General features: G+C 44.7%; 2 protein-coding genes across 2 annotated transcripts; both read right to left on the minus strand.

Moving 5' to 3' along the window:
- Nucleotides 1–271: 271 nt before the first annotated feature.
- On the minus strand, nt 272–4,516 carry OSTC (oligosaccharyltransferase complex non-catalytic subunit). The gene is made up of 4 exons (XM_032187403.1): nt 4,348–4,516; nt 3,845–3,938; nt 2,297–2,494; nt 272–1,294 (listed from the first exon to the last, which is right to left on the minus strand). Exons 1-4 carry the CDS (start codon nt 4,484–4,486, stop codon nt 1,276–1,278), a joined length of 450 nt encoding a protein of 149 aa, XP_032043294.1. The 5' UTR covers nt 4,487–4,516; the 3' UTR covers nt 272–1,275.
- A 934-nt stretch (nt 4,517–5,450) lies between these two features.
- On the minus strand, nt 5,451–8,591 carry RPL34 (ribosomal protein L34). Its single transcript, XM_032187526.1, has 5 exons — nt 8,557–8,591; nt 8,184–8,258; nt 7,984–8,083; nt 7,127–7,230; nt 5,451–5,577 (listed from the first exon to the last, which is right to left on the minus strand). The coding sequence occupies exons 2-5, from the start codon at nt 8,246–8,248 to the stop codon at nt 5,493–5,495; spliced, it is 354 nt and encodes a 117-aa protein (XP_032043417.1). The 5' UTR covers nt 8,249–8,258; nt 8,557–8,591; the 3' UTR covers nt 5,451–5,492.
- Nucleotides 8,592–23,361: the final 14,770 nt, after the last annotated feature.

A 23,361-nucleotide genomic window follows, 5' to 3' on the forward strand; every position in this document is an offset into this window, starting at 1 on the left:
GATAATCACTTTGAAAAGACAGGAAATAGCGCAGTTCTGAGCCTAACAGAACAGCTTAATATACCTTAAATTTTAAAGAAAAAGATGTAAAATGAATAAACGCAGAAGTCACATTGAATGTAAGAATGAGGGACTGGAAGTGACATATCCTGGAGACAGATGATTAACAACTAGCTCTTTGATTAGTATATGAAAAATAATACTTAAAATTAATGGAATAAAAGATGCAGAAGCATCTCACTGACAATTATTATACAGACAAAAATAGTGCTTCAAACACATGTGGCTTGCAGACAAGACATTTATGGAGATTTAGAAGGATCTTTTCCACCTTCAGAACACAATACATTTTAATGAAGTACAATGGTAATATTCCATCTTTTAAATGACAACCAAAAAAAAGTTGGAGCCATGTCTCTCAAACAACGAAGCAACAGCTCACTTGATTACTGATAATAGCATATCATTTAGATACAGTACAAGTTCACAGAAAATATGAGGTCTCTTGTCCCTGGTATTAAAAGAAATCATTACCCAACAGTGAAAAACTAAGCAGAAATGTGTCATTGTATAGTAAGGCATCTCAAACCATGGATGCAGAGTAGGCCATGCATACTCAAGAAAAAGCTTCAGAAAATGCATGAAATTCAGATTTGTAGAAAATAAGTTTTATTTGGCTCTGTTCGTACATTTTTTCAAAAACAAATGCACATTCATACAGTTTGCCTCTCCCGGTGCACATATGGATTTGCTCATATAGAGCCATTAGTAAGAAGGCAAAAGGTGTCTCTGAAAGCATTTCAGACACATTAATTCGGACTGTAAAGTATCCAAACTTATTTACTTTCTAATGATAACTTGGAAAGAAATGTTTCAGGTGTTTCTTCTCCAATTGACACATGTAACCCTCCTGCACAGGGAAGAGGGGACAGACCTTGCAATAAGGAACTGTCAAACCAATGGCTAATTCTCATTTCAGGGTACAGCTACAGACAGGTTCTCTATTTCACGCCAAGTCAGATTAAAAAAAAATATAGGTAACTTTCTCTTTGCAGAAGCTCTAGAACAGCAATGATAAAACACCGTTTTAAAACTATAAATCAGCCATTGGTATTAAAAGTTTGTTTGCAGAGAGAGCACGCCTTCCTCACTTGCTTCTCACATTTAGGTCTCTTTCCTGTTGATAGTGACAATGGAATTTGTTTCTTGCTGCTTCTTAAACACTTCATGAAGAGGAGTAAATTCAGCTTGGGCTTTCACACGTTGCAAGAGGTACTAACCCATCAAGTAGCCCCTGCAGAATAAAATTAAATCAGGAAAAAAGTTAGCAATCAGGCAGCACCTCCTCAAAAAAGAAGAGACTTACAGAAACTTCCCTGAAGCCTTTTGTCTTTAAAGAATTTAAGAAAGAGAACCGTTAAGACATACATGAATGAAACAAGAAAACATAGAATAAGTCCCTACCCAGCTGCCTACTGCCAGGGAATCCCTGGTGCATTATGAAACAACATTTCTACTGCACTGCAAAGGTTAAACAAACATTTGAGAAAGGAGCAATGACTGACATAGCTAAGTCAACACCCCAAAGAGCTACTCCAAAAATTAACTGTCGGTACCTCCAAACTGCTGGCTTCAGCTGTTCTAGATGAAACAGATGGAGCAAGAAAGAAGAAACGCAAATTGAAAATCCCATGTTTAGTTATAACAGAGCCTCAAAGCTGTGTTATTTTTTCTACTTTGTGAGTTAGGTGTATTGAAACATCACACACGTTGTATGCTTCAGTGTTATGTTGAGTCTTCCAGCAACGACAAAATAAAAGACACATCATCCTTACTTTAGGACACCTTTGGATGTTTCTAAACGCCCATAACTCCTGCCATCGGCTCTTCTAGTTATGACCTTTGCCATATATTGCCGGTATAAATGACTCATTTGTCTTCCTGGAAGTTCCTTGATACATCCTTTTTCTCCAAAGCCCTGCCTTGAAATTACTTTCACCTATCCAGCACATAATCAGCCTACCTTAAAACGTATTACGACTCAGAATCACAAATCGTATCGTCTGACTTAACAGATCTGTCATTGTTCTGAACCACAGCACAATCTTAGAGCAGTCAGCTCCAAAAGCTTCATTCAAGATAGCTTGTTCCACAAAAGCACTGAAGAAAAGTAACTCATAGCCAAGCTGCAGATGTTCAGCATACCTGGTTTTATTTTCTGTTACTCTTAAATTTAATACAGGCACACGCAAAGCATAAAAACGAAGAAAAGCAGAGAGAGTTTTAGGTCACTTACGGTAATTTCATCCTCATGAAAACTCTGGCCATGAAGAAGCTCAAAAGCACGCTGACAAATCCGATGAAGAGCAGGAGAAACCTGTTCAGCTTGGGGATATTTGGCGCATTGGATCGATCCAGAATTATGAATCCTAAACCACCCATCGTGAAGAGGAAGCTAGATGCAAGCCCTTCCATAATATATTGTCCATTTACTCTACAGGACCAACAAACAAAGGGGTGGGGGAAGAAAGGGAAGAAGAAAGAGTTAGAGGTTATTCAAAGAAAACTATTTACATTTCAAAATTCAGCTACTCAACCTTCTTTAGCTGCACAAATACACAAAATGATTAACTTTGATGGCTGACCTTCCAAATTTACTTTATGTTAGAAACTTATGTTATGCTGGTACATTAAAGCTTTAAATTGTTATTTATCTCCTGGACTGACAGCCTGCAAGGTGACCAGATGAGCATAGTTGTGGTTTTATATGCAACAGGGTATATTCATGGATACGATACGAACTCATCAGTTTTCAGAAAGATCTACCCCAAACGTAGCACCAGTTGTCACAGATGACTCAAGGCGTGGAACCGTGACCCTGGGGCCACTGGGTTTTCCGAATCTTATTTCCACCCTGACGCTGATGCAGCGGTGCCCAAATTCTCATCCTGGTACAAATCCCCCTCCAAGCACTGTGTCACCTCATGAAGCACCTCTGCAGCTTCCAGCACACAGCAGGAGTGTTTCTTGCCTGCAGCATGGTTGACTCCTCACCCACCGGTCCTGTACGCAGACTGTGAGCTCTCACAGAGCTCAGAAAACAGCCAATTCCATCTTCTTTCATGCTACCTTCACTGAATTGTACCTAATTGCTACCCAGCTCCCCGCAGCAGTGCTCCACGCACCCTGCGGCAGCCCCACCCTGCCTGAGTCACGAACCACATCCAGTCCAAGTCCAAGTTTATCGGTGAGGTGTGTATAAATTTATACATACATTGGTACGTACCTTCTGAGGGCTTACAGAAGATTTTTGGTATTTTATAAGAAAAAAATCCATGTTCTCGTGTTTAAACATACAGACACAAAACCAAATCAAGAAGTTACAACTATAAATTTAGTACTTAGAGCAATTCTTGACTGAGCAGTCTGCAGCTCATCTTCAGCAGCAGACACAAACAGACCCAGAGAAGGCACCATTGTGTATTTGTAACCCTCAGCTACAGGAGTTCCCATTATACTAGAAGCTGAAAGGCCAGACCTTAAGTTTTCCCCAATACTACTTACGTTGCCATGAAATATCCTACAAAACATGGCCAAATACGCCCGCACCCATCACCAACCTCAACTTTAACAGCACAGGGGCTGCAATAGAGCAAAGCACCTCCAGCTCAAAGCTCGCTTCTCCCCAAAGCGTCCAGCCCCAAGAGCTTGGGAAGGGCTTGGATATCTGCTCCCCTTGATTCCAGGTGCTTTTGATTTTTAATTTGTAGACCCAGGGCAGGCTCGGGGTGGGTCCTGCAGTCCCCAGGAGGGGCACCGACCCCTGTCCCTGCCCCTGCCCTACCTGTAGGCCAGGAAGGCCACCGGCCGCTGGTGCCCGTGCTCGTCCGTCATCGACCCCACGCTGGGCGGCTCCACGATCACGTCGTAGATGATCCCTGTGGGGGAAACGAGGCACGGAAATGGGGTCAGATGGCCAAAAATCGGGGAAGAAATGGTGAAACGCCACAGGAACGGCGGCGAGGTGCCCGGAGAGGCCAGGAGAGGGGGATTGGGGAAATTTTAGGGGGGGTTGGGGGGATTTTAAGGGGGTTTGAGGCGGATTTTAGGGGGTTTTGGGAGGACTTTAGGGTGTTTTGGGGGGGTTTAGGAGGGGTTTGGGGGGCTTTAGGAGGTTTTAGGGGGGGGGTTAGGGTGTTTTGGGGAGGTTTAGGGGGGATTTTAGGGTGTTTTGGGGAGGTTTAGGAGGGGTTTGGGGGGCTTTAGGAGGTTTTAGGGGGGATTTTAGGGTGTTTTGGGGAGGTTTAGGAGGGTTTGGGTGGATTTTAGGGGGTTTAGGCGCCGCACCTCCGGTGATGAGGAAGTAGGAGACCACCACGAGCGCGTACACCGTCATGGCCGAGGGCATGTGCACCCATCCCGGCCGCTTGAGCTTGATGTTGGGGCACTCGAGCACGGCGAAGGGCAGCCGGAACAGCGCCTCCATGCCGCCGGCAACCAAAATGGCGGCGCCCTGCGCGGCGCCGCGGAAAAGGCGGCCGGCGGCTGCGTCCTGGCAGCGGAAAAATAAAAAGAAAATAATTTAAAAAAAAATTACTATGAAGATTAAAGTGAAATCACCCCAAACTTTGAGAAATAATTGAAAATAATTAGAATTTTTTTTCTGCAGCCGGAAGCACAGCGCTCCCCTGGGGGGTAGCCGCGCGTTTTACGCCCCTGCCAGGACCCGCCAGCGGCGACGTGTCGGTGCTGGGTAACGAAGGGGGTAGCGCGGGGGCGGGGCTACAGGAGGCCACGCCCCCAGGGTGGGTGAGGGTGAATGGGAGGCCACGCCCCCTGTCGGTGGGCGGGGCCGGCGAAGAGTATGAATGAATGAATGAATTAATGAATGAGCGCGCCTGGGGGGGGGGTGTGCTCATTAATTAGCGCCCTGCCCTCCGCGCCGCTCCCCTGCGCCCACCAGGGGCGTTGCGGGAATAAAGAGGCATGAAGGAACCTAAACGCGGCTCTTCGAGGGTAAAACGCCCGGGATGGAGCCAAGGAGGCAGCGCCTACAGGCTCGGGTTGTCCCCAGGTAGCTACAGCTGCCTCTAGCACGAAGCAGGGAACCCCAATTCCCACCTTCCACAAGACTCCTGGCACATCGGTGATCAGCAACAGACCCAAAATGGCTCTGTGCAACTCACAACACCGCAGCCTGGATCGTCCAGCTCTTGGAGGCAGAGGTTTGCCACCCCTGCAGCCCTGCTCGCACCGTGGCAGCAGCTGCTGACCCAGGAGGCGCCTCACAGGGCAAGGGAACGGCTCCTGGAGCTCCCTCCCCAATCCAGACCTGTGTTCAGTGTGGCTGGTGCAGCACCTGCTCTGAGAATCCCATTCTGCACTTCACAAGCTGTGAGAAGCTCCCGCTAGCCTCCACGAGCGCATGGACTGACTGACAGGACAGCAGGAAAGTGGAACTCTCATTTATTGGGCAGAAAATACAAATCGATTCACTTGGACTTTTGGCTCTGTGCTTGTGCCTTCAACACTTTCACCACGATCTTCTGCTCCTCGATAAGGAAAGCTCGCTTGATCCTGGAAAGGAAAAACACCACCGTGAGGACAGCTGTCCAATTAAGCAAGTTGCAGTTAGTTTTGCTGCCTGCAGTACTTCGTGGTACTCCACATAAAGGAGCTGTCTGTGTTCCTGCCAGCATCACAACATGGGGGCAGTGGCACCAATAAATGTAGAGGTTTGTGCTTCATGTGCTTGCAAATTTAGGGTTAGGGGCTTGTAGGCAGATAAAAGTATCAACCCAGTGGCTAAACAGTAGGAAAGTGACTACCTTAAGGTAAAAAGCAAAGCTCCTCTCTGGCAAATTAATTTTACAGTTCTTAAAATAAGGGAACTGACCAGCTGCTCACACCAATTCTTTCTTGCAACTACAGAAAAATGTATATGGGTTCAGTTATCAGAACAAGAGCCGCCCTCTCAGGATTACTGCTTCTTTGTGCATCAACAAAAAAAAAAACTCTGGCAGGTCTAATCGTATCTAAATACAATTACTTCTTGAACAGATAAGGGGCCACTACACAGAGATACACGACAGTACTCATACATCAGCAGCCTGTTTGATGAGTGAGCCAATCCACACACATATACCATAAAAGCTCTCCTGTTTCAAAACAGGACAATGCTGCCCCATATGCATGATATTTATGGCTGTTTCTACTGCACGCAAAGCCCACCAGCAATGCTTAGACACAGGAGAGAGACCTGCCAATTACAGGGAAGGAGCTGACTGTATTTTTGTTTCGTTTTAGGCAGTAAGATACACTCACGTACAAAAAAATGACCTACCAAGCTCAGAATATTTGGGAAAGCACCGAGGAAAAAATGTCTTTTACATAGAGTATTGCTCAAGATTTGCATCTGTAACAATCGGTCTTCAGTGCAACTTGATGTGATGTAGCTTGGACCACAGAAGCCAAAAAAAACAAGATGCTGGAAAGACGTGCACTACAGATGAAAATCTGGCACTAGACTGCTGACTCGAGATCTGCTTTGATGACCATTCACAAAGATGCCACATTCTTTGTAATACATGTCAGTGCTCACACTTCTCAAGGAATTATACAGATGTGCAGCTGTTACAGAATAAAATTCAATTCAAGGAGACCTACCAAAGGTCATCTTTAAGCTTAATTACATATTAGATGCTTAATATGCTAACAATTAGTACCACTAAATCCCAAAACACACAGAAGTCCAAAGCTGATTTTTCACTACTATCTTTGCACAAGCCAAAACAGGAAGCAAAAGAGAAAAGCCTTTATTCTTGAGGGAAGAGCACAAAACTGCAGAAGGAACAGGATGTTTAGCACCTACACACCAGTACAGTTTGAAACCACACAGAACAAACTATCCACAGAGGAGTTCCAAACACATTAATTAACCAGCTCAAACCCTGGGGGAGAATTACACACCTCACTGCTAGTATGTCCCATGTTTACCCTCTCCATTTTTCTACACTGAGATCAGAAAAGAGTCTCTAGCACTTTGGCTTACACTAGGAAGACACGGTAAGATGCAGGACTCAGATGAAGTCACCTCAAGAACAAAGTTATCCCGCTGGGAGCTCACCTGTCGCGGACACACTTAGCACACATGGAACCGCCATAGGCTCTGCTGACGTGCTTCTTCGTTTTTGACAGCCGCATGAGAACTTTAGGGCGCACAGCACGGACCTGCAGAAAGCACAAATCAGAAGCGTATCATAAGATAGCAGGCCCCAGTTTTGGGTAACAGCCGCACTGAGAAAATTCACTTGTACGGTTTGTTTTTAAAGAGCAGCAACACCTCCAGTTAACTATTCTACATGCAAAAAGTGACCGAAGCCACAGGGTGTTATATGAGCCATCCTCAGCACTCCAGAACTGAGCTCTTTCATTCCACCAGACAGGTTTCCCAATATACTCGTAATTAAAATCTGCTTATTAGCAAGGATCATCTTTGCAAGTGTAGAAACTGACTGACACTAAGACTTGAGCACTCTGACCACTGGTGAAAACAACATTAAACCAGGAATACATTTTGGAAGATAACAGCCTGTTAGGAAAAAGTCACTCATTTTTTCCAAAAATTATAGTCAACTTGACTTATGTTTTTGGAATTTTATCTAATAGGTCCAATTCTGATTTTTAAACCCACTACAGATTCATGTAGGGCTGGCTTGAAAAATTTCAGTCAATTACAAGTTAACTTATAGAACAAGTTTAAATAATACCAGTGAGAATTACAAGCATTAAAAAAGAAAGCACTTGTTCCTTAAGCTCTCAAAGCTTGTTTTACCAGCTGTGCTTTACAACATTCAAATGACCATATTTTAAAGAAGGATGTTCTTGAATCCAACAAGAAACAGGCATCTTCCTTGATAAAGTCGTTTGCATTTAAAACAGTAAAAGCTGTCAAGATCTTATGCTGGAAACCCCAAGACTTACACCGCGAAGTCTTCCTGGGCATACACCACATGCTGACTTTGGTGCCTTCCCTACTTTCTTGGTGTACAGGTAAACAATCCTGTTCCCGGGCGTTCGGGACCTAAACACAGCAGAAAAAGCAGTCTGTTAAGGAAAGGATCAAGATTTAAGAATTTTTTTTTCTTAAACGAGAATTTCCTTAGCAGCTAAGTCTTACTTACAGCCTGGTCTTGTTGGAAGCTGTGTTGTAGGACAACCTACGGCGGTAGGTCAGGCGCTGCACCATTTTTCACACCCTAATTAAGGAAAAACAGATGGGGTTTGAGAGTTCTGCCTCAAACTGACGTGACAAGGGCTGAGGCTGAGGCGAGGCCTCACCCTGCAAGGCCCCAGGCCTGAGGCCTCCCCTCCCTGAGGGCCCGGCGAGCGCTGCGCCACCCACCCCCGGGCACCGGCACCGACCCCCGGGCACCGACTGCGACCCCCAGACCCCGACCCCGACACCCAGGACCCCCCCCGGGCGCCGCCGCGCCTCAGATGGCGGCGGATGGCGGCGGCGGAGGGAGGGAGGCCGCGGAGGCCCCGCCGCCATACCTGGCGCCGCCCGAGCCGGAAGAGGAGGCGGAAGCGGAAGCGGCGGGGTTGAAATAGCGGCGCTGTTTCGCACCGGAAGTGCTCGCCACCAGGCCGCCATGTTGTACGGAGGTGGAGGGGGGGTGGCAGGCTGGGCGCCGCCATGTTGTACGGAGAGGGCGCCGCCATGTTGTAGGGCGAGCAGGATCATCCTTCCGTCCATCCATCCATCCATCCGTCTATCTATCCATTTATCAATTTATTTATTAAATGTTTGTTTGTTTGTTTTTCAAAGCATCAGCATCTTTCCTCTGTAACACGGCTTTGGGAGCGGTGCTCACACACAAACCTCGCACGTATAGGGCCCTGCTCCCAGTACAACCCATACCCCCCTCCCCCTCCACCATCCCCGGGCACCACAGGGCAGGACTCACATTTTTCCCTCTTTTTGCCCCAAAGTGGTGTCTGACGCGCAGCAGTGCCCACACCCAGCCACTTTCCCGTTCAGAGACCACAGGCACCACCACTGTGCCAGCCAAGCAAACCAGGCAGCTATTGGGGTCTCCTCCAGGTGCACCCCACAGGCTCGTACCCCATCAGGGACCCACACCTAAAATATGTGGGCTATGGACACCCCGATAGCTGCCTCGGCTCTGCTTCCAGGCAGCAACGTGCACTTGGAAACCTTTGATGTGCACTCCTGGCCTTATTTACGGATTTGTGACTGCCAGTTCATTGTGCGGTGTCCTCCTTGTTTTCCATCTGTAATTATTATTTTGGTTAATTATTGACTCTTTTCAAGTGCAAATTATGGACATCGGGCTTTTTCTAATTCATGAGAGAGGAGAAAATGTCTGTGAACTAGATTTTAGGGTATACTTAAAATAAGAGTGTATTTCAGGCAACAAGAAAATTTCAGAGCAATTAGAGTATTTAATATGAACTTTCTAGGCCCCAGACCCTGAGGGGAATAAGAAAGCCAATTAAATGAGATTAAATAATCGTGCCTAAATATAAAAGTGTAACAGAATCCAATTGTTAAAAGAACAACACTATTAAATTATGATGGAACAGTTTAGTTTAGCTGTTGCAAGCACAACAGGTTACTATTTTATTTCCAAACAACAATATCGGTATTTTTTGAGCTTGCCCAGTTTGGGCCCTAAACTGGATTGTGTGGATTTTAGGAGCTGCCAGTTAAATCCAGTGGCTCACTGCTGCTGATGCTCTGGCCTAGTTTTTCAAACATTCTCACTTTATTTTGTAAGAACAGAGCTGTCAGGCAAGTGGCTTGCGAGAACATCTAGAAATGTTAGCTTTATGACAACTGGTTTAGTGTGGTCTGATGTAGGGATAATATTTGAAGCAAGAGCTCACTAAGCCTGTTTTGAATGGATTAGTGGTAGACAAGTGAGTCTCATGTTCTCTGCTATTCCTACCTCTCCATAGGACTGAACCATTTCTTTGGGGAGTAGAGGTTTTTTCCATGTCCAACACATCTCACTGACCCTTCCTGCACTTCCTTCTTTCCATGAATACAACAAAGGGGATGGAGTAGCAAATGCACAACCTGCCAACTTGGAAAAGCATCAGTGGCAGCCGATAAAGAGCATTTTTTCCCTGCTAGGATATCAGTGGAAGCATAGGGCCTGAGGACGTGGTCTTTTGCCTTAAGATTTGAGGTTGGTTTCCAGGGTGTATTTGCTTATAGTCAGCACAAAACTGTAAAGCTCTTTTTTTCTAGCCATAGATGACTAGAAAGATAACCACCTTTGGTGGCAGATGAGCCATGTGTGGCATTTTGCATAGGCCAGCCAGTTGTTGCCTTGTTCTTCTTCTCAAAGAAGATTGCTTTGTTCATGGTTTAAGACCATTTATTGATCTGTCAACCATTCTTACTTTCTTTTTCACACAGTCCTCTCCATACCTTTCTTTCTTCTAAAAATCCCTACCGATGTACACAGCCATTCTCTCACACTCCTGGAAAAGTCCATTCCAGTAAAAGCACTAGTGCCAAAATGGGTAAGGCTTGATGAGCCTGGCTGGATCCCTGGAAAGCCTCGTCCTGCACTTTCCCAGCCCTCCTGCCTCACTTCCAGGGATCTCCCAAGCCCCCCTAGGACTCGGCTGCTCCACCAGCCTCTCCCTGTGGGTCCTTACACTGCAGTAGCCTCTGCAGTCCTAGGGGGTGTGCAGGCACATAAGCTTCAACTAAAACATAAGTGTTTTCATTTTTATTCACTTCTGTTCTGTCTGTGTCTAGTCTATGTCGTACTGACCTAGACTGGCAACTTCTAAAAGATATGGGAAGGAAAGCAAGCCGGTGTGCAAGCACATACTGGGTACCAAAGAGAGAAAAATAGTGGTGGCTGAGAGAGGTACTGCTCCTGTGAAGCCTCAGCCACAGTACATGTCTATGAACAGCAGTAGGTATGTCTTTCAGAAATGCCTCACTTAAATCAAAATCCAACCTCGTGTGCTGCTCAGATACAAACAGCAGGATTAGGTCCTTAAATGGGAAAAGAGAGCAAGAAACCTTGCAAACATACAAGGAACCAACTGGAAGGGCACAAAGAGGAAGTGGTCCCGCATCCATTGTCTCTGTGGAGCCTTTTTCTTTCCCTAAAAATCACGTTCCTTTTCCTTGTTAACTACGTGGCACGTGTCACAATTTGATTATATTCATTTACATCAATGTAACCTTTCACAACACGGACCTGTGCAAATTACATTACAAGAGACTGTAGTTCATTTCCATTTCAGTGGAGCTTGTTAAACAAGCAAAATTATTTTGTAGCAAAGGGAAAAACAATTTAGTGGAATGCACTCCTAGCATAGGAAGTACATAACATCGTATTTGGGTTGAAACTTTTTCTGTCAGAAATGTCATAACCCCGTAAGAAAGAGAATTAAAATCCCGTTATTTTAATTTACATCTAGCCACGAGATAAGTAAAGTTATCATTGAAATTCTAATTAAATAGGATGATTGACTAAGGTAGGACATCAAAGAAGAGAAGTGAATATGATAAGTCAAAGTCTTATTAATTAGTCCGCGTGGAAGAAATTCCAGGGACGTCAAGCTGAGGCTGCTGCAAGGAGAAAAAAAGCAGACAAGAAAATGTGTGTTTCTTTGAAGTTAGGAACTGAGATAGTGATGGAGGTAATTGTGTCTGACTGGATCCAGTAATGAAGAGCCGTAAATCAGACCTAGGAATCGGAGGAAAGATTCCAGTAACGAATGTGGCTGCCCCCCTGCTGCGAAGAAACAGAATGCAGAGCTGACTAATTGACCCAGTCTATCTCCCAGTAGCTCTCTGTTATTATTTATTAATTTTTAATTTCTGAATTATTTACGTTCTGGGAAATTATTTTTGACAGCCTGTTAGGCGTGCCAAAGTTAATGGAGGATGAAAGGACCGGTACTAGAATTAGCAGGGATGTAGTCACAGGCTACTGAATTTAATGATTTTGGAAGGGAAAATTGATTTCACACAGCGTGTCACTTTACACTACTTTAGGGATACACCAGCTATTTGATTAATTGAGGAATAACCAACTCAAAGCATATTTGAAGTGTAAATGAATCACAGTGCTCAGCTGTTTATTTTTCCCCTTTTCTGATGAGAACACCGAGTTTGCTTAAAGTTGCTGATTAAAACCAATACAGGTAGGCCCCGTGCTCACACCTGCTTACTTTCTCTTCGCCATCTGGAGGAGACGTGTAATCCTCCATTTCACTGGGGATGGAGCTCGTCCTTCCCACACAAAGCCTAATTAAATAGGCTTTGGGCTCGTTCCCCCTCCCCCTGCAGAAGCTGTTTAAGAGGGAGCACGGCACCGAGCCTGTGGGCAGAGAGCGTGGCTGAGACGTGGGTTCTCTGTGGTGGCTTTTCATAGGTGTACTTCATCTAGTCCCTGAGACAAGATAGCAATCCCTGGCCTATGACATTTCCCCTGTAGATCCTTCTGGTGCAGCAGTTTTATGCTGGTCCACCCATCAATCGTACGGAGCAGTGGTAAAATAAAGGAGCTCTGTGGAGCTCTTCCAGGCTGCACTTCATCCCCGGTGTCAAACGCAAGCTCAATCCTGTCTGCTGCTCACGTCTAAGCCTTCTGGCCATCCAGGCATCCAGGGCACACAGGCAGTCTTTTCCCAGCGATGCGTACAGTGCTACAGGCAGCTCACATCTCCAGAAAGATTCCTGCTGGAAGTGGCTCCCAGGTTGCTCAAGACGAGCACATCTCTGCTTTGGTGGTCACAAATAAACCACTTAATTGGCGGCGTAATCAGCCATGTGGACACTGACTCTGGTTACCTTCATCTTGGATGTCCGGACTCTAGTGTCATCTTGCACCTCTTCAAAACCTCCCAAACACATAAACTGGTTACCTAAGTGTTAGCCCTAAAGGGCCTAAGACCAATTTTCCCCACTTTAAAAGGACAGTACTCCCTCAGGACATGTTACTCCCTCAGAAAATCTCAAGGCTTTTGTTGAGAGAATTAGCACATCATTTTTTCCTTGCAAAAGTATCAGGAAAGTTGTAAACACCAAATACAAGGAGTAGCTGCTACGTTTCACTGCACTATTGAGTCAAGAAATGACTCAAAACTGTCTGCCATAAATTGAAATGGACCCCATGAGCGTGTGAGGAAGATGTAGGCTAGACCCCACTTCTAGTCCAATGAACGACAAAGCTCCTCTGAATTCACTGGGACCAAACCACTGAGTGAGAATTATTGGGTTAAGCGCCAAAAGGATTTGGCATTTTGGACATTTTGCTTTGTTTCTTAAAATCGGAAGGACTCGCTATCATTGCAAATGTTGACAGTACTGGGGTGAGGGGAGAAGTAAAGAATAACAAGTCAGTCATGCATCATCATATCTTTAAAATACATATCTGTGTTTGTCATTGAAAGATAGATGAAGATGTACAGGAAGGTTTTGCTGCTTAGGTTCTCTAAAGGGCTTATAATTCATTTGAACATCTCCCTAGGTTGTTTTTCTGAGCACTTCAGACACTGGGAACCTTTCTTTGAGATGTTTCACTGACAGGACCGTGCAAGGCTAGCCTGGGTTTTTCTGTAACCCTTTGGATTATACCAGTGGCAATTAACCATGCAAGGAGGATCAGCTAAACCAGGGTGTTAAGGGAGATGTGTGACCTGTGGCCTCTGCTCCAGGGATTGCTACTTGATCTTTTTTTTTTTTTTTTTTTTTTTTTTTCAGTGTCTGCAGTCTGGACTAGCTCCTAGAACAAAAGCCTGAATCAAAAACTGCTTTTCTTCGGTTATTGATAAAACAGCCCAAAATATACCTTTCGAATCAGCCTTTTCTGTTTGTAATAATATTGTATCACTGAAACTACTCTCACTGCCATGCAATCCTGAAGAGTTCAATTCACTGATGGTAGAACTGTGCCTCCCAAATTTAATAATAATAATAATAATAATAATAATAATAATAATAATAATAATAAAGTTTTATTTATTTAAGCGTTGAATTAAGAACCAGTGAGTCATATCTTCAAATGGTACAGGACCATTGGACACTTCATGCTACTTGAAGAACTGCCGCAGTTTTAAAACAGTCCATCAAAACTCTAATAGTTTCTACAGAACATGTAGGAATTAGCTCTAAAATATTTACATTCAACAAACGTAACTAAGTATTTGGATGAAGATGGTTTAGCTTGCTCTGCTGTTGTATATTGGAATGAATCCATCACAGAGCTGGCTTCTCCCTGTTTCAATATTAAAACAAAAGGGGTATGCTTTCAGTGCAGCACCCTGGGAATTCAGCTCATAAGTCCAATTAACAACAACTAATTCCCCATACTGCATATTTACCCCTAAGAGTTGGCTAGATGTAATAAGTCATGCATTTTGCATTTAAGCTTCTAAAGCCCAGAGGATAACAAAAATCTATCCTGATCACTTTTTATTTTCATCACATGAAGAAAGAAGAAAGCATCCTCCCTTCCCCCCTCAGTCAGGCATATGAATGTTACGGCACTAAGCCTGCGAAAGAAGTCATCTACTGCCTTCTCCCCATTGCTCCATACCCTACTTCTCCATAAATACCTCCTTCCAGAAGAAGGAAGGCAACAGAATCCCTCTGGACTGTAAATGGCAATGACCACGCTAAAAATTAGGCGGATTCTTTCCATGATTAGAATGATCTCCTGCAACTCAATTTTGCGTACAATTTAAATCAGATTTGAACCAAACCCTCTCAAGGTGAAAGCCGAGCATGTTGCTGCACACTGCAACTGCAAAAGGGAGTGATGGGGAGAAAGAGAGAGACCATATGTGTGCCTGAGGCTGTGGATGTTCTTAGCTGGGTACAGCCGAAATTGTACCGTAGAAATCAGGGGCACGTTAAAATATCTGCCTATGGCTGGATGCCCTTTTACAGGCAGTTACCAGAAACAACTACGGTCTATGGGCACCTTATAGATCTGTATTTATGAAGTTTTGCAACGAGGGAATAATGCCATACAGCACAAGATCTTCATGGTTGAAAGGAATTTGGAAGGAAGTGGGTTGAGGAGAAACAGCAGGGCATATTAAAACATAAAGCATGTTTCACTGCTTGGTAGCAACACAAAATGTGAGGCTGGGCTAAAAGAAGTGCCTGGATCGATGCTTGGTAGCTGTGCCTGCAGAGCAGCAGGTTATCTAGCGTACAGAAAGCAGCCTACAAAATATTTCTGCAACATTGTACTTTGCTGTGCATGGCAAAAGCCCAGAAGGTGTTATTTTTTTCATGAAGCTGTGGTGAACTTGGCTTATGCCTGGGATCAGACGGGCTGCTTCTTACGTGGGATGCTGAGCGGCATGTTCGCAGATTTGAGGCCAAATTTCCAGAGCAGCTCCCAGGCAGATTTCCAAGTGCTCAGCTTCCAAGCTCCAAGCCAGGCTTTCCACAGGTCCAGAAAGCAGAATGACTGAATGGGAGCTGAGCTCTTCTGAACATCCCAGACTAGCTGGCTGATTTCCCTCTTAGCTGCTATGCCTGTGACAGAAGTTCAGACAGCCGAGTGCAGCGTTTCTGACACACTCAGATGTGAATTTTAGTACCTGTCTGTACAGCACTGCCACTTGAGAAGAAATGTGTTGGCTGTGTCTTACTCTCAGGGAGATTTTAGATCATTCTGCATCCTTTTCCCCGTAAGCAACAAAATGAGCAAAGGTCTCAGGGGTTGATCCTGAAGCAGGGCATTGAGCAGAGCAGCACAATACCTACGTTTGTGTAACACCTCGTGGTCAACTTGCCACTCGCTGGAAAGCAGCAGCAGACTGCAGCACTAATGATCCCTTCCCTTTTAAAGCCTCTAGACTTTATGTGCTTTGAGGAGATTGAAGACAAGCATTAAATTTTGATTAAAGGGACACTGCCAACTGATATTAAGCTTAGAACTTAGGGGTTTGTAACAGGCAGGTGTAGGTGGATGGGAGCTTGTGGTTGGGGTGTAAATACTGCTTTGTGACAGGGAAAAGCTTTGAGCTGGGAAGAGAGGGCATCAAAAATTAACTTGATTACAAACAAAAGCTACATGGTCCGGTCTAGTTTTCCTGTTTACGGAGAAAGAAATGCAGATAGGAGATACCATATCATTTCCCACATTTATTACAGCTCATCAGCTAAGTCTGGTGCATGAGAAGTTCTTTTGTGTGTTTGTTTGCTTGTGAATGTGTCTAGAAATGATATAAAGCCATAGCAAAGTCCTATGTCAGAAAACTGGCTAGGGACTAGAGTGAAAGGTTACCAAAGGTAACCAAAGCTGTACCTAGGAAATGCCTTTGCATCTGCTTTTCCTTTACAGGAACACACCTAGAAGACCAAGCTATCTTGCATTCGACATATGGTCCACAGCAGCTGACCGGGGAGTCGCTAATTCCTTTCAATGATCATGGAGATTTTCCTGCAACTCATTTTGCCCATGATGGGAGCCAGATCAAAACCAAATTTTCCGAGGGGAGGGCCTGAGCTACAGCACCTCACTGTAACTTGAATGTACACTAGCCCTATACAGAAGGTATTGCACAGGGAAGTTCATTCTCAGAGAAATGATGGGAATGTGAACCCAGATCTTACTGATAAAGCCCAGCTCCCTGAACAGAGCTACGCTGATTTATAACAGCCAAAGGTCTGACCCCACATCCAAGCAAACACAAGCTGCAGCCCCAGAAATCTTCTGCTACGAAACTGTAGCTAAGGTTACTCTTGGCTATACCAAAAATTGTGTTTCTGCAGCAGGTTTCTCTACTACTTCTGCAGTATTCATTCAAGCAAGCTTTTCAAGGGAACAGGGCAAGGAAATCAAAGTGAAAAGCAACAATGGCCTTGATTTTCTTTTTGTTGTTCCCAGAGCACAGGGGAGCAAAGCAGACCACAGATAGCCAGCCCTGCAGCTTCAGATAAACTTGGGTGCGATGCCAAAACCCCCTCCCAGGGTCTGTGCAGCAGGTGAGAGGTGCTTGCCAGAGCTGCAGGGTTATGTATGTATTATATGTAAGAAGAAGAATGAAATAAGGCCGTGCTGCTGCACCGGAGATGCTGGAGTGCAGAAGAGCGCTGGAACACAAATTGAAAACTACTTGTTAAACATGGTTAATTTGTTCTTCTTCCAGAGTGTAAAATGGCTTCAAACACTTCTAAACTAGGTCATTTGACTGCTCAAGAAAGACATGGTGCTAGGCAGCTGTCTTCAGCAACAAGTTTATTGGAGAGTTTGATTGCATCCCAAAAGCATGCTAGATATTTCTGACCATATCAAAGAAAACTCAACTATATTATCAAGGCACACTAATGAGGTGGTTTGTTTAATTGAAATACTTTACGTTTCCATGTAGTACAGCATGAAAAAATCATTATTTTCATTAGATGAGCTACTCGTTAGCTGAAAATCTAAGTTACAAAATATCACAGTGTGAGATAATAAATACATTGTAAAATGCATTAAATCCAGGTTATTAAAAGGAGCTTCTATTTAAAATATATAGCCCTGTACTTTGAGCATACTTCCTAGTACTAGGAGTCAGGTTTGGTTCTTTGCAAAATACAGCCCAACCCAGAGGACCTCGTTGTGCTCTCACTGAAATCCCTGTCAATCCCCTGACCCTTTACAGCTTGGATAAATGATATGATTATTCTGTGGCATGCTTCTGTCAAAATAATTTTTGCTTGTAGCAGCTAGAAGTTCTGGGACTTACCCAAAGGGTCTGATCTTGGCTTTGAATTCATCACGGCTCCGTTTGATGCAATCATTAACAGCAAATCAGGAAGCACTTTATAGCCTGATTTATTTTATTCATTTATTTTTTTTTAGGGGCAAATTTTTACCTAAAAGTCCAAAGTCCTGGAGAATTTGTGAGTTTCCTCTAAAAGCATGCATCTTCAGCACTTGTCAGTCTTTTGAGAGAATTGTTTTGAGAAACGTGCTGATCTCCTCAAGAGGTGGCAGCTGGAGTCCGTGAGGAGTTTGGGTGAGAAGGGGAAAATGGCTGGAAGGGATTTCTGGAGGTCATCCAGCCCAACTCCCCTTCTCCACGCAGGGTCAGCTGGAGATGGCTGCCGAGAACCAGGTCCAGTTGGGTTTTGAGGATCTCCAAGGATGGAGACTGCACAACATCTCCGAACAACCCGTTCCAGTGTTTAACCACCCTCACAATAAATTTCATACAGTGTTTTAATTGAATTTCCTGTATTTCCATATTTCCTGTACTTCTGGCTCTGTGTTCTTTACTCCCCCTCACCCAGATTTATACAGATTGATAAGGTTCCCCCTGCGCCTTCTCCTCTTGTGGCTAAAGAAGCTCAGAGCCCCAATCTTCGTATTTCTTCCCAGCTCTTCCTGTTCACGAGCATTTAAATGTTGATTTGAGATGAGGAGGAAATTGTATCTTGGTTGCGATTCACAGCTGGGCTTGGTCCATGTGAGAAAGGAGCAATATAAAATTATGGTACAACTATTGCTTTGGGTAGCCTGGGGCACGTTTTGTTTTTCCACCACTATAGCTTAGACTGGAGAGGGTATTTTGTCCTGACTTCTCGTATCAGTGACTCCTTCCTAACTTAGTGCTACACACACCAAGAGATCTTTTGCCTCATCTCCCTTGTGCTGTCTCTCTCTCTCTTCTCCTTTGCTGTGGGATTAGTCCACGAGGCACTGTGACGGTGTCCTCACGGCACTACTCAGCCCCTAATCCAGCCAGCACAGCTCACCGTGGCTGTGCAGAAACAGCCACAAGGTTTAGCAACCACTGCTTAATTCCTAAGGAGCCCCGGGCATGCATTCAGGTTGCCTCCTGATGCTGGCACCCGGAGGTGTTGACACATCTTCACGGCTGTCGCTCTCCCTGCCAGCTACAGCCGAGTCCGCGAGGGTGCGCGGGAGGAGGAGACGGAGCAGGACTGCAGAAATATCCCCTCGGCCAGCCAGCCAGCCGGAGATTCAGAGCACACAGATTGCAGATGGTGCAGTAATCTCAGCACTGGCCAAACCCGGAGCCTGAGCAATATTTATATGGAGATGAGCATATATTGCAGGCTGCCAATGTGGCGGTAAAGTGGGCCAATATTGAGGCTTGCCCAGGGACGGGCACGCTGCCCCACACTGCCACCTGCTAAGATCGTTCACGCCAGAAATGCAAGTAATCCCAGGAAGGCAGGGTGATGGGGGGATCAAGTCGTTAGTCAAAACCAGAAAAAAAACACCCAAATCCACCTGGCAAGAGCCCCTCAGCTGTTAACCTGCAGACTCCACACTGCGGGGGTTGGAGCACGAGGGATGTGAGCTACTCCCCGTGCTCCTGCCTCCCCTTGTGTATGAAAACAGACCCTTCGTACTGCTCAAAGTTGCATGGCCTTCAGTTCTCTCTCATTTTGTGTGGGTTTTGTTAAACACTTTTAGAATCCTTTCTTTTTTTTTCCTTTTTTTTTTTTTTTTTCTTCTGGGGCCAACAGGGATGTGGCTTGCAGATTAGTACCACTGTTAGCTCCCTTTAATAGGGCTTTTCTTATCCCATTTAAGTAGAATAAAGAAGCTTCATTTGTTAGCTTAAAAAAAAATCAAGACTTTAATTCTTGATCATTGCTCCCAAGAGGACCCAGTTGGAGTTCTCTCATCATCACTGATCAAGTCGGAACTTTTTTTGTTTGCTATTCAATTTCATTTGCTTTCATCATTTCAGAGCACTAACAGGCTTTCAGCCCTGTTGAAACAGAGGATGGGGCTTTAGCTGTACTGCAGCGAAGTCCCTGTAGCAATGGAAAACTGCTACATAGCACTTGGCTCTGCTCTCCCTTCCGTAAAATTTGCATTTTCAAGGAATTAAAATTAACCTGCCAACTATTGGACTCACGGTGACAACACTTTCTCCTTGTCTATTACTTATTTGTTGTGGAGAGAAAACCAGTCGATTGCTCTCATTTCTCTGCCGAAGACCCAAAGCATGAGTGCACCCACCAGGAGCTCTTTGCCACCCAGAACGACCCATGCACACTGCTCCTTGGTCTGAGGCTCCACCTCAGTACAGGTGATACCACCCAAATGCCCCAGATTTTCATAGATTTTCATTGCTCAGGGGCTGCAGCCAGCTTGTGGTTTCTCCCTGCAGGGCTGGACTGTGGGAAGAGAGCTCCCTGCACCTTTCCAGGGTACTGGAGCAGCTGTAATTTGAAACATAGAATACCTTTTTTATTTTTACCCCAAGCAGTTCCCAGTTAATGCGCAGATGGAAACCACGCTGGCGGTCTGTGGGAGAGGATCCTTTCTTGGCAAAGGGCAGGTTACTGCTTTCATGAAATGCCATAAGAGCTCTAATCACAGGGTGTCTTTTTTAAAACCCCAGGTCCCCATTCTGGGAGCTCCAATTTGAACTGACGGGTGAGTGCTGCTGGAATGTAAACCTGGCATTTCGTGGAGATCATGATGCAGAAGATACTGACGAAGATCCTACTTTTGTAAAAATGACCTAAAAGATACTGACGAAGATCCTACTTTTGTAAAAATGACCTAATTTTACATCCAAGGGATTGAAAATTAACTTTTGCAGAGGAAGCCTCTCACAGTTCAGCTGTCACAGGGAGGAGAGAACTTAGAAACAGCAGTGGGCACCCAGCAAAGTCACAGGGATACGAGGAAGGACCAGAAAATCGCTCCTTCTCTCTCATTTGGAATCAGCACCCAGAATAGGCGGCGTTTTCTTGCAAATTCACTTCCAAATCCTCATGGCTTTCACCAGAACACATCATTTTTTCATCCTTAAGCTCCATGATGAAGATGATGTTACAGCAGGAAACTGTCATTTAAAAAACTGTGTGGTCATGCAGTTTACCAGTGTGAATCCCCTGCTGTTCCTGTTGAGATTAAAGTGCTACACACCTTTGAATGTCAAAAATTTTATTCTGAAAGGACAAGGGGAGCCTGGACAATCCTAGTTTCATACACCTTAGGTTTAAACATTTTAGACGTCTTTTTTTTTTTTTTTTTTTTTTTTTCCCTCAAATTTTCCTGTCTATAAAATAAAAACAAACTTTGATTGTCCGTTGTGATTTTTGAGATAATTGCCTGCAAATAATTACTTTGCAAAAAATTACTTTGCAAAAAATTACTTTGCAAATAATTACTTAGAAAGCCTTCAGAGATCTTCAGATGATAAATGGTAGAAAAAATACAGGGTATGGTCATCTCTTCTATATATTTTTTTTTTCTCTTAGCATCACTATGACTTGTGACATTTCTCTATGTTTTTCCACAGATATCGCCAAAGGAGGAATGACGTTGCCAAGGAATCACATTGCCAGAGAATGTTTTTAAAGTCAAGAGGCAGATTTTCCTCCGAGTTCTTTTTTATGAGATAAGTGCATTGTCATTCCAGTTCCCAGGCATGACTAGTACGACTAATTGCTCTTTCATCCACTGAAATGTGAGATGATTAGGTGAGGGCTGAATGCAAAGGGCCTTTGCCATGTTATATGCGCTGGGCAGGTTCCACATGACATCACCCTGTCCCAGACGTATTCTGGGCTGTTGTAAAAGGTTGGTTATTAATTGGGTTATTAATATAACAGGTTTTCCCTAAGTGTTTTCAGGGGATTGGATGTTTAATCTAGGGCAATTTTGCCTTCATCTGCACAACCTGCAAATAATGGATAAAGTAAATATGTCAAAAAGCACACTGTCAAGCTTGGCAAATGAAAACGTTTTCTGAACTGCACATATGGGCTAAAAAGGTTATGATTTCCATGGGGTAAATCAGATGAATTGTGTTGGGAATCAGATGAATATTCTGTTGGGAATAACTGCAGTTCAGATTTTCTTCTGCAGATGGATCCATCCTCAATAGAGGGCAGTAGAGGATGATAATGTAACTGTTGATCTACTCACTTTGTTGTGCTCAGACCAATTCTTTAATATTATTTTAGCAGGCTTCAAAATGTACCCTTTTATCTTGTAAAAGGAGGAAGAAAGAGCGTTGGCCATCTGGGAGACACACTGCCAACACCCGCATGTCAGCATCCTTCTGTACCACTCACTCAGTCAACGCAACGCCAAATTGTGCTGGGTGGGAGAGTGAAAGCTTGGGAAGAGGGGACATGAAGGTTTTCTTGGAAGGGGAAAGCCACTAGTCCCCTGCCTTCACAAGGGAAAGGTCTTGGCATTACTTCTTCACTGCTGCTACTTGCAGTGGAGTCTACCTCAATATCACTGGAGGGCTTTCATTGTTTATTAGCAGCCCTGGGAAAAAGCACTAAATTTTCTCAGTGAAAACAGATGAACAGGTAGAAACTTTGCCATGTGTGTGCCAGTGTAAGCATTCTGCCAAAAACCACAGCTGACTTCAGCTATCTAGAGGTTTCACGTGAAGCTCGTGCGCTCTGCTGGCATTAACACGGAGGAAAAGCCAAGTACTCCAGCTGGGCACTGGGAAGAGGCCGTGCTGCCCCTCGCAAGCACATGGGAGTTTTGGCAGGGCTAGCCTTTGGCGAGGCAGGATGACTGCTGTGCTACAGGCAGGGAGAGGGAGCAAGGAGTTGAGACAAGGCTGGGAAAGGAAGCCAGAGCCGGCTGAGGGAAGAGCTGGGACGTCAAGGGGTTGGGGCACAGCCAGGATGGGAAAGGACAAGGCAGAGCAAAACTGTGAGCAGCCAGCTGAATGTATTGAAGCCTAGATCTGGAGCTAAATACCATGCTGGAGACCCTACCTGTTGCTTGAAACTGCAGGAGGGCCATTGACACAAGTTATGCTCTTGGGGATGAGGCCAGGCCTGTGTACACGCTTGGCTGCTTTACGATGCATATCACAAAAGCACAACTCAAGTATTACAGAGATAGCATCCCACAGGGGAAGCAATGACAGGCTGTAAACACGCTTGTAACATATGACACAAGTCTCCATTCTTCTACCTGCCAAGCATGGATATGTTTGGCATCTCAGTGTCCTCTCCTTCGCCTCCCAGCTTGCTCCCACAGCTTCATTTCCCCATTGCAGGTGCCCCTGTCCCTGATCTGCTGCTCCTCTCAGTTCTGCCATGAAGCCGCCCACACCATCTTCACTTAGATCCCCACCTCACAGTCAGCCACCATGACAGAACTAGGTCTTTAGGTTTTTTAATCATCTGCAGCAATTAAACCCTGCTAGAAACCACCAATACTTCATTCATCCATACAAAGTAAAACTTCTTTCTGCTCTTTATCTTGCTTAAACCCGATTTCTGTTCAATTTTGATTCATCCCTGAATGTTGGTCATGGTGAAGTCTTATTTCTCAGAATTGTTATGTGCTGTGCACAGTACAACACTCCGATGAACAAAAT

Source organism: Aythya fuligula, chromosome 4 (genome assembly GCF_009819795.1).
Source record: "Aythya fuligula isolate bAytFul2 chromosome 4, bAytFul2.pri, whole genome shotgun sequence".
Lineage (NCBI taxonomy): Eukaryota > Metazoa > Chordata > Aves > Anseriformes > Anatidae > Aythya > Aythya fuligula.

Excerpts from the sequence above, each read along its gene's own strand:
- OSTC (XM_032187403.1), bottom strand. The coding sequence starts at position 4,486 with ATGGAGGCGCTGTTCCGGCTGCCCTTCGCCGTGCTCGAGTGCCCCAAC. Across the intron at positions 3,939-4,347 it reads CTACTTCCTCATCACCGGAG|GGATCATCTACGACGTGATC; the intron begins GTGCGGCGCCTA and ends TTTCCCCCACAG. Across the intron at positions 2,495-3,844 it reads GTGGCCTTCCTGGCCTACAG|AGTAAATGGACAATATATTA; the intron begins GTAGGGCAGGGG and ends TTGGTCCTGTAG.
- RPL34 (XM_032187526.1), bottom strand. The coding sequence starts at position 8,248 with ATGGTGCAGCGCCTGACCTACCGCCGTAGGTTGTCCTACAACACAGCT. Across the intron at positions 7,231-7,983 it reads GCCCAGGAAGACTTCGCGGT|GTCCGTGCTGTGCGCCCTAA; the intron begins GTAAGTCTTGGG and ends TGCTTTCTGCAG. Across the intron at positions 5,578-7,126 it reads GCTAAGTGTGTCCGCGACAG|GATCAAGCGAGCTTTCCTTA; the intron begins GTGAGCTCCCAG and ends TTTCCTTTCCAG.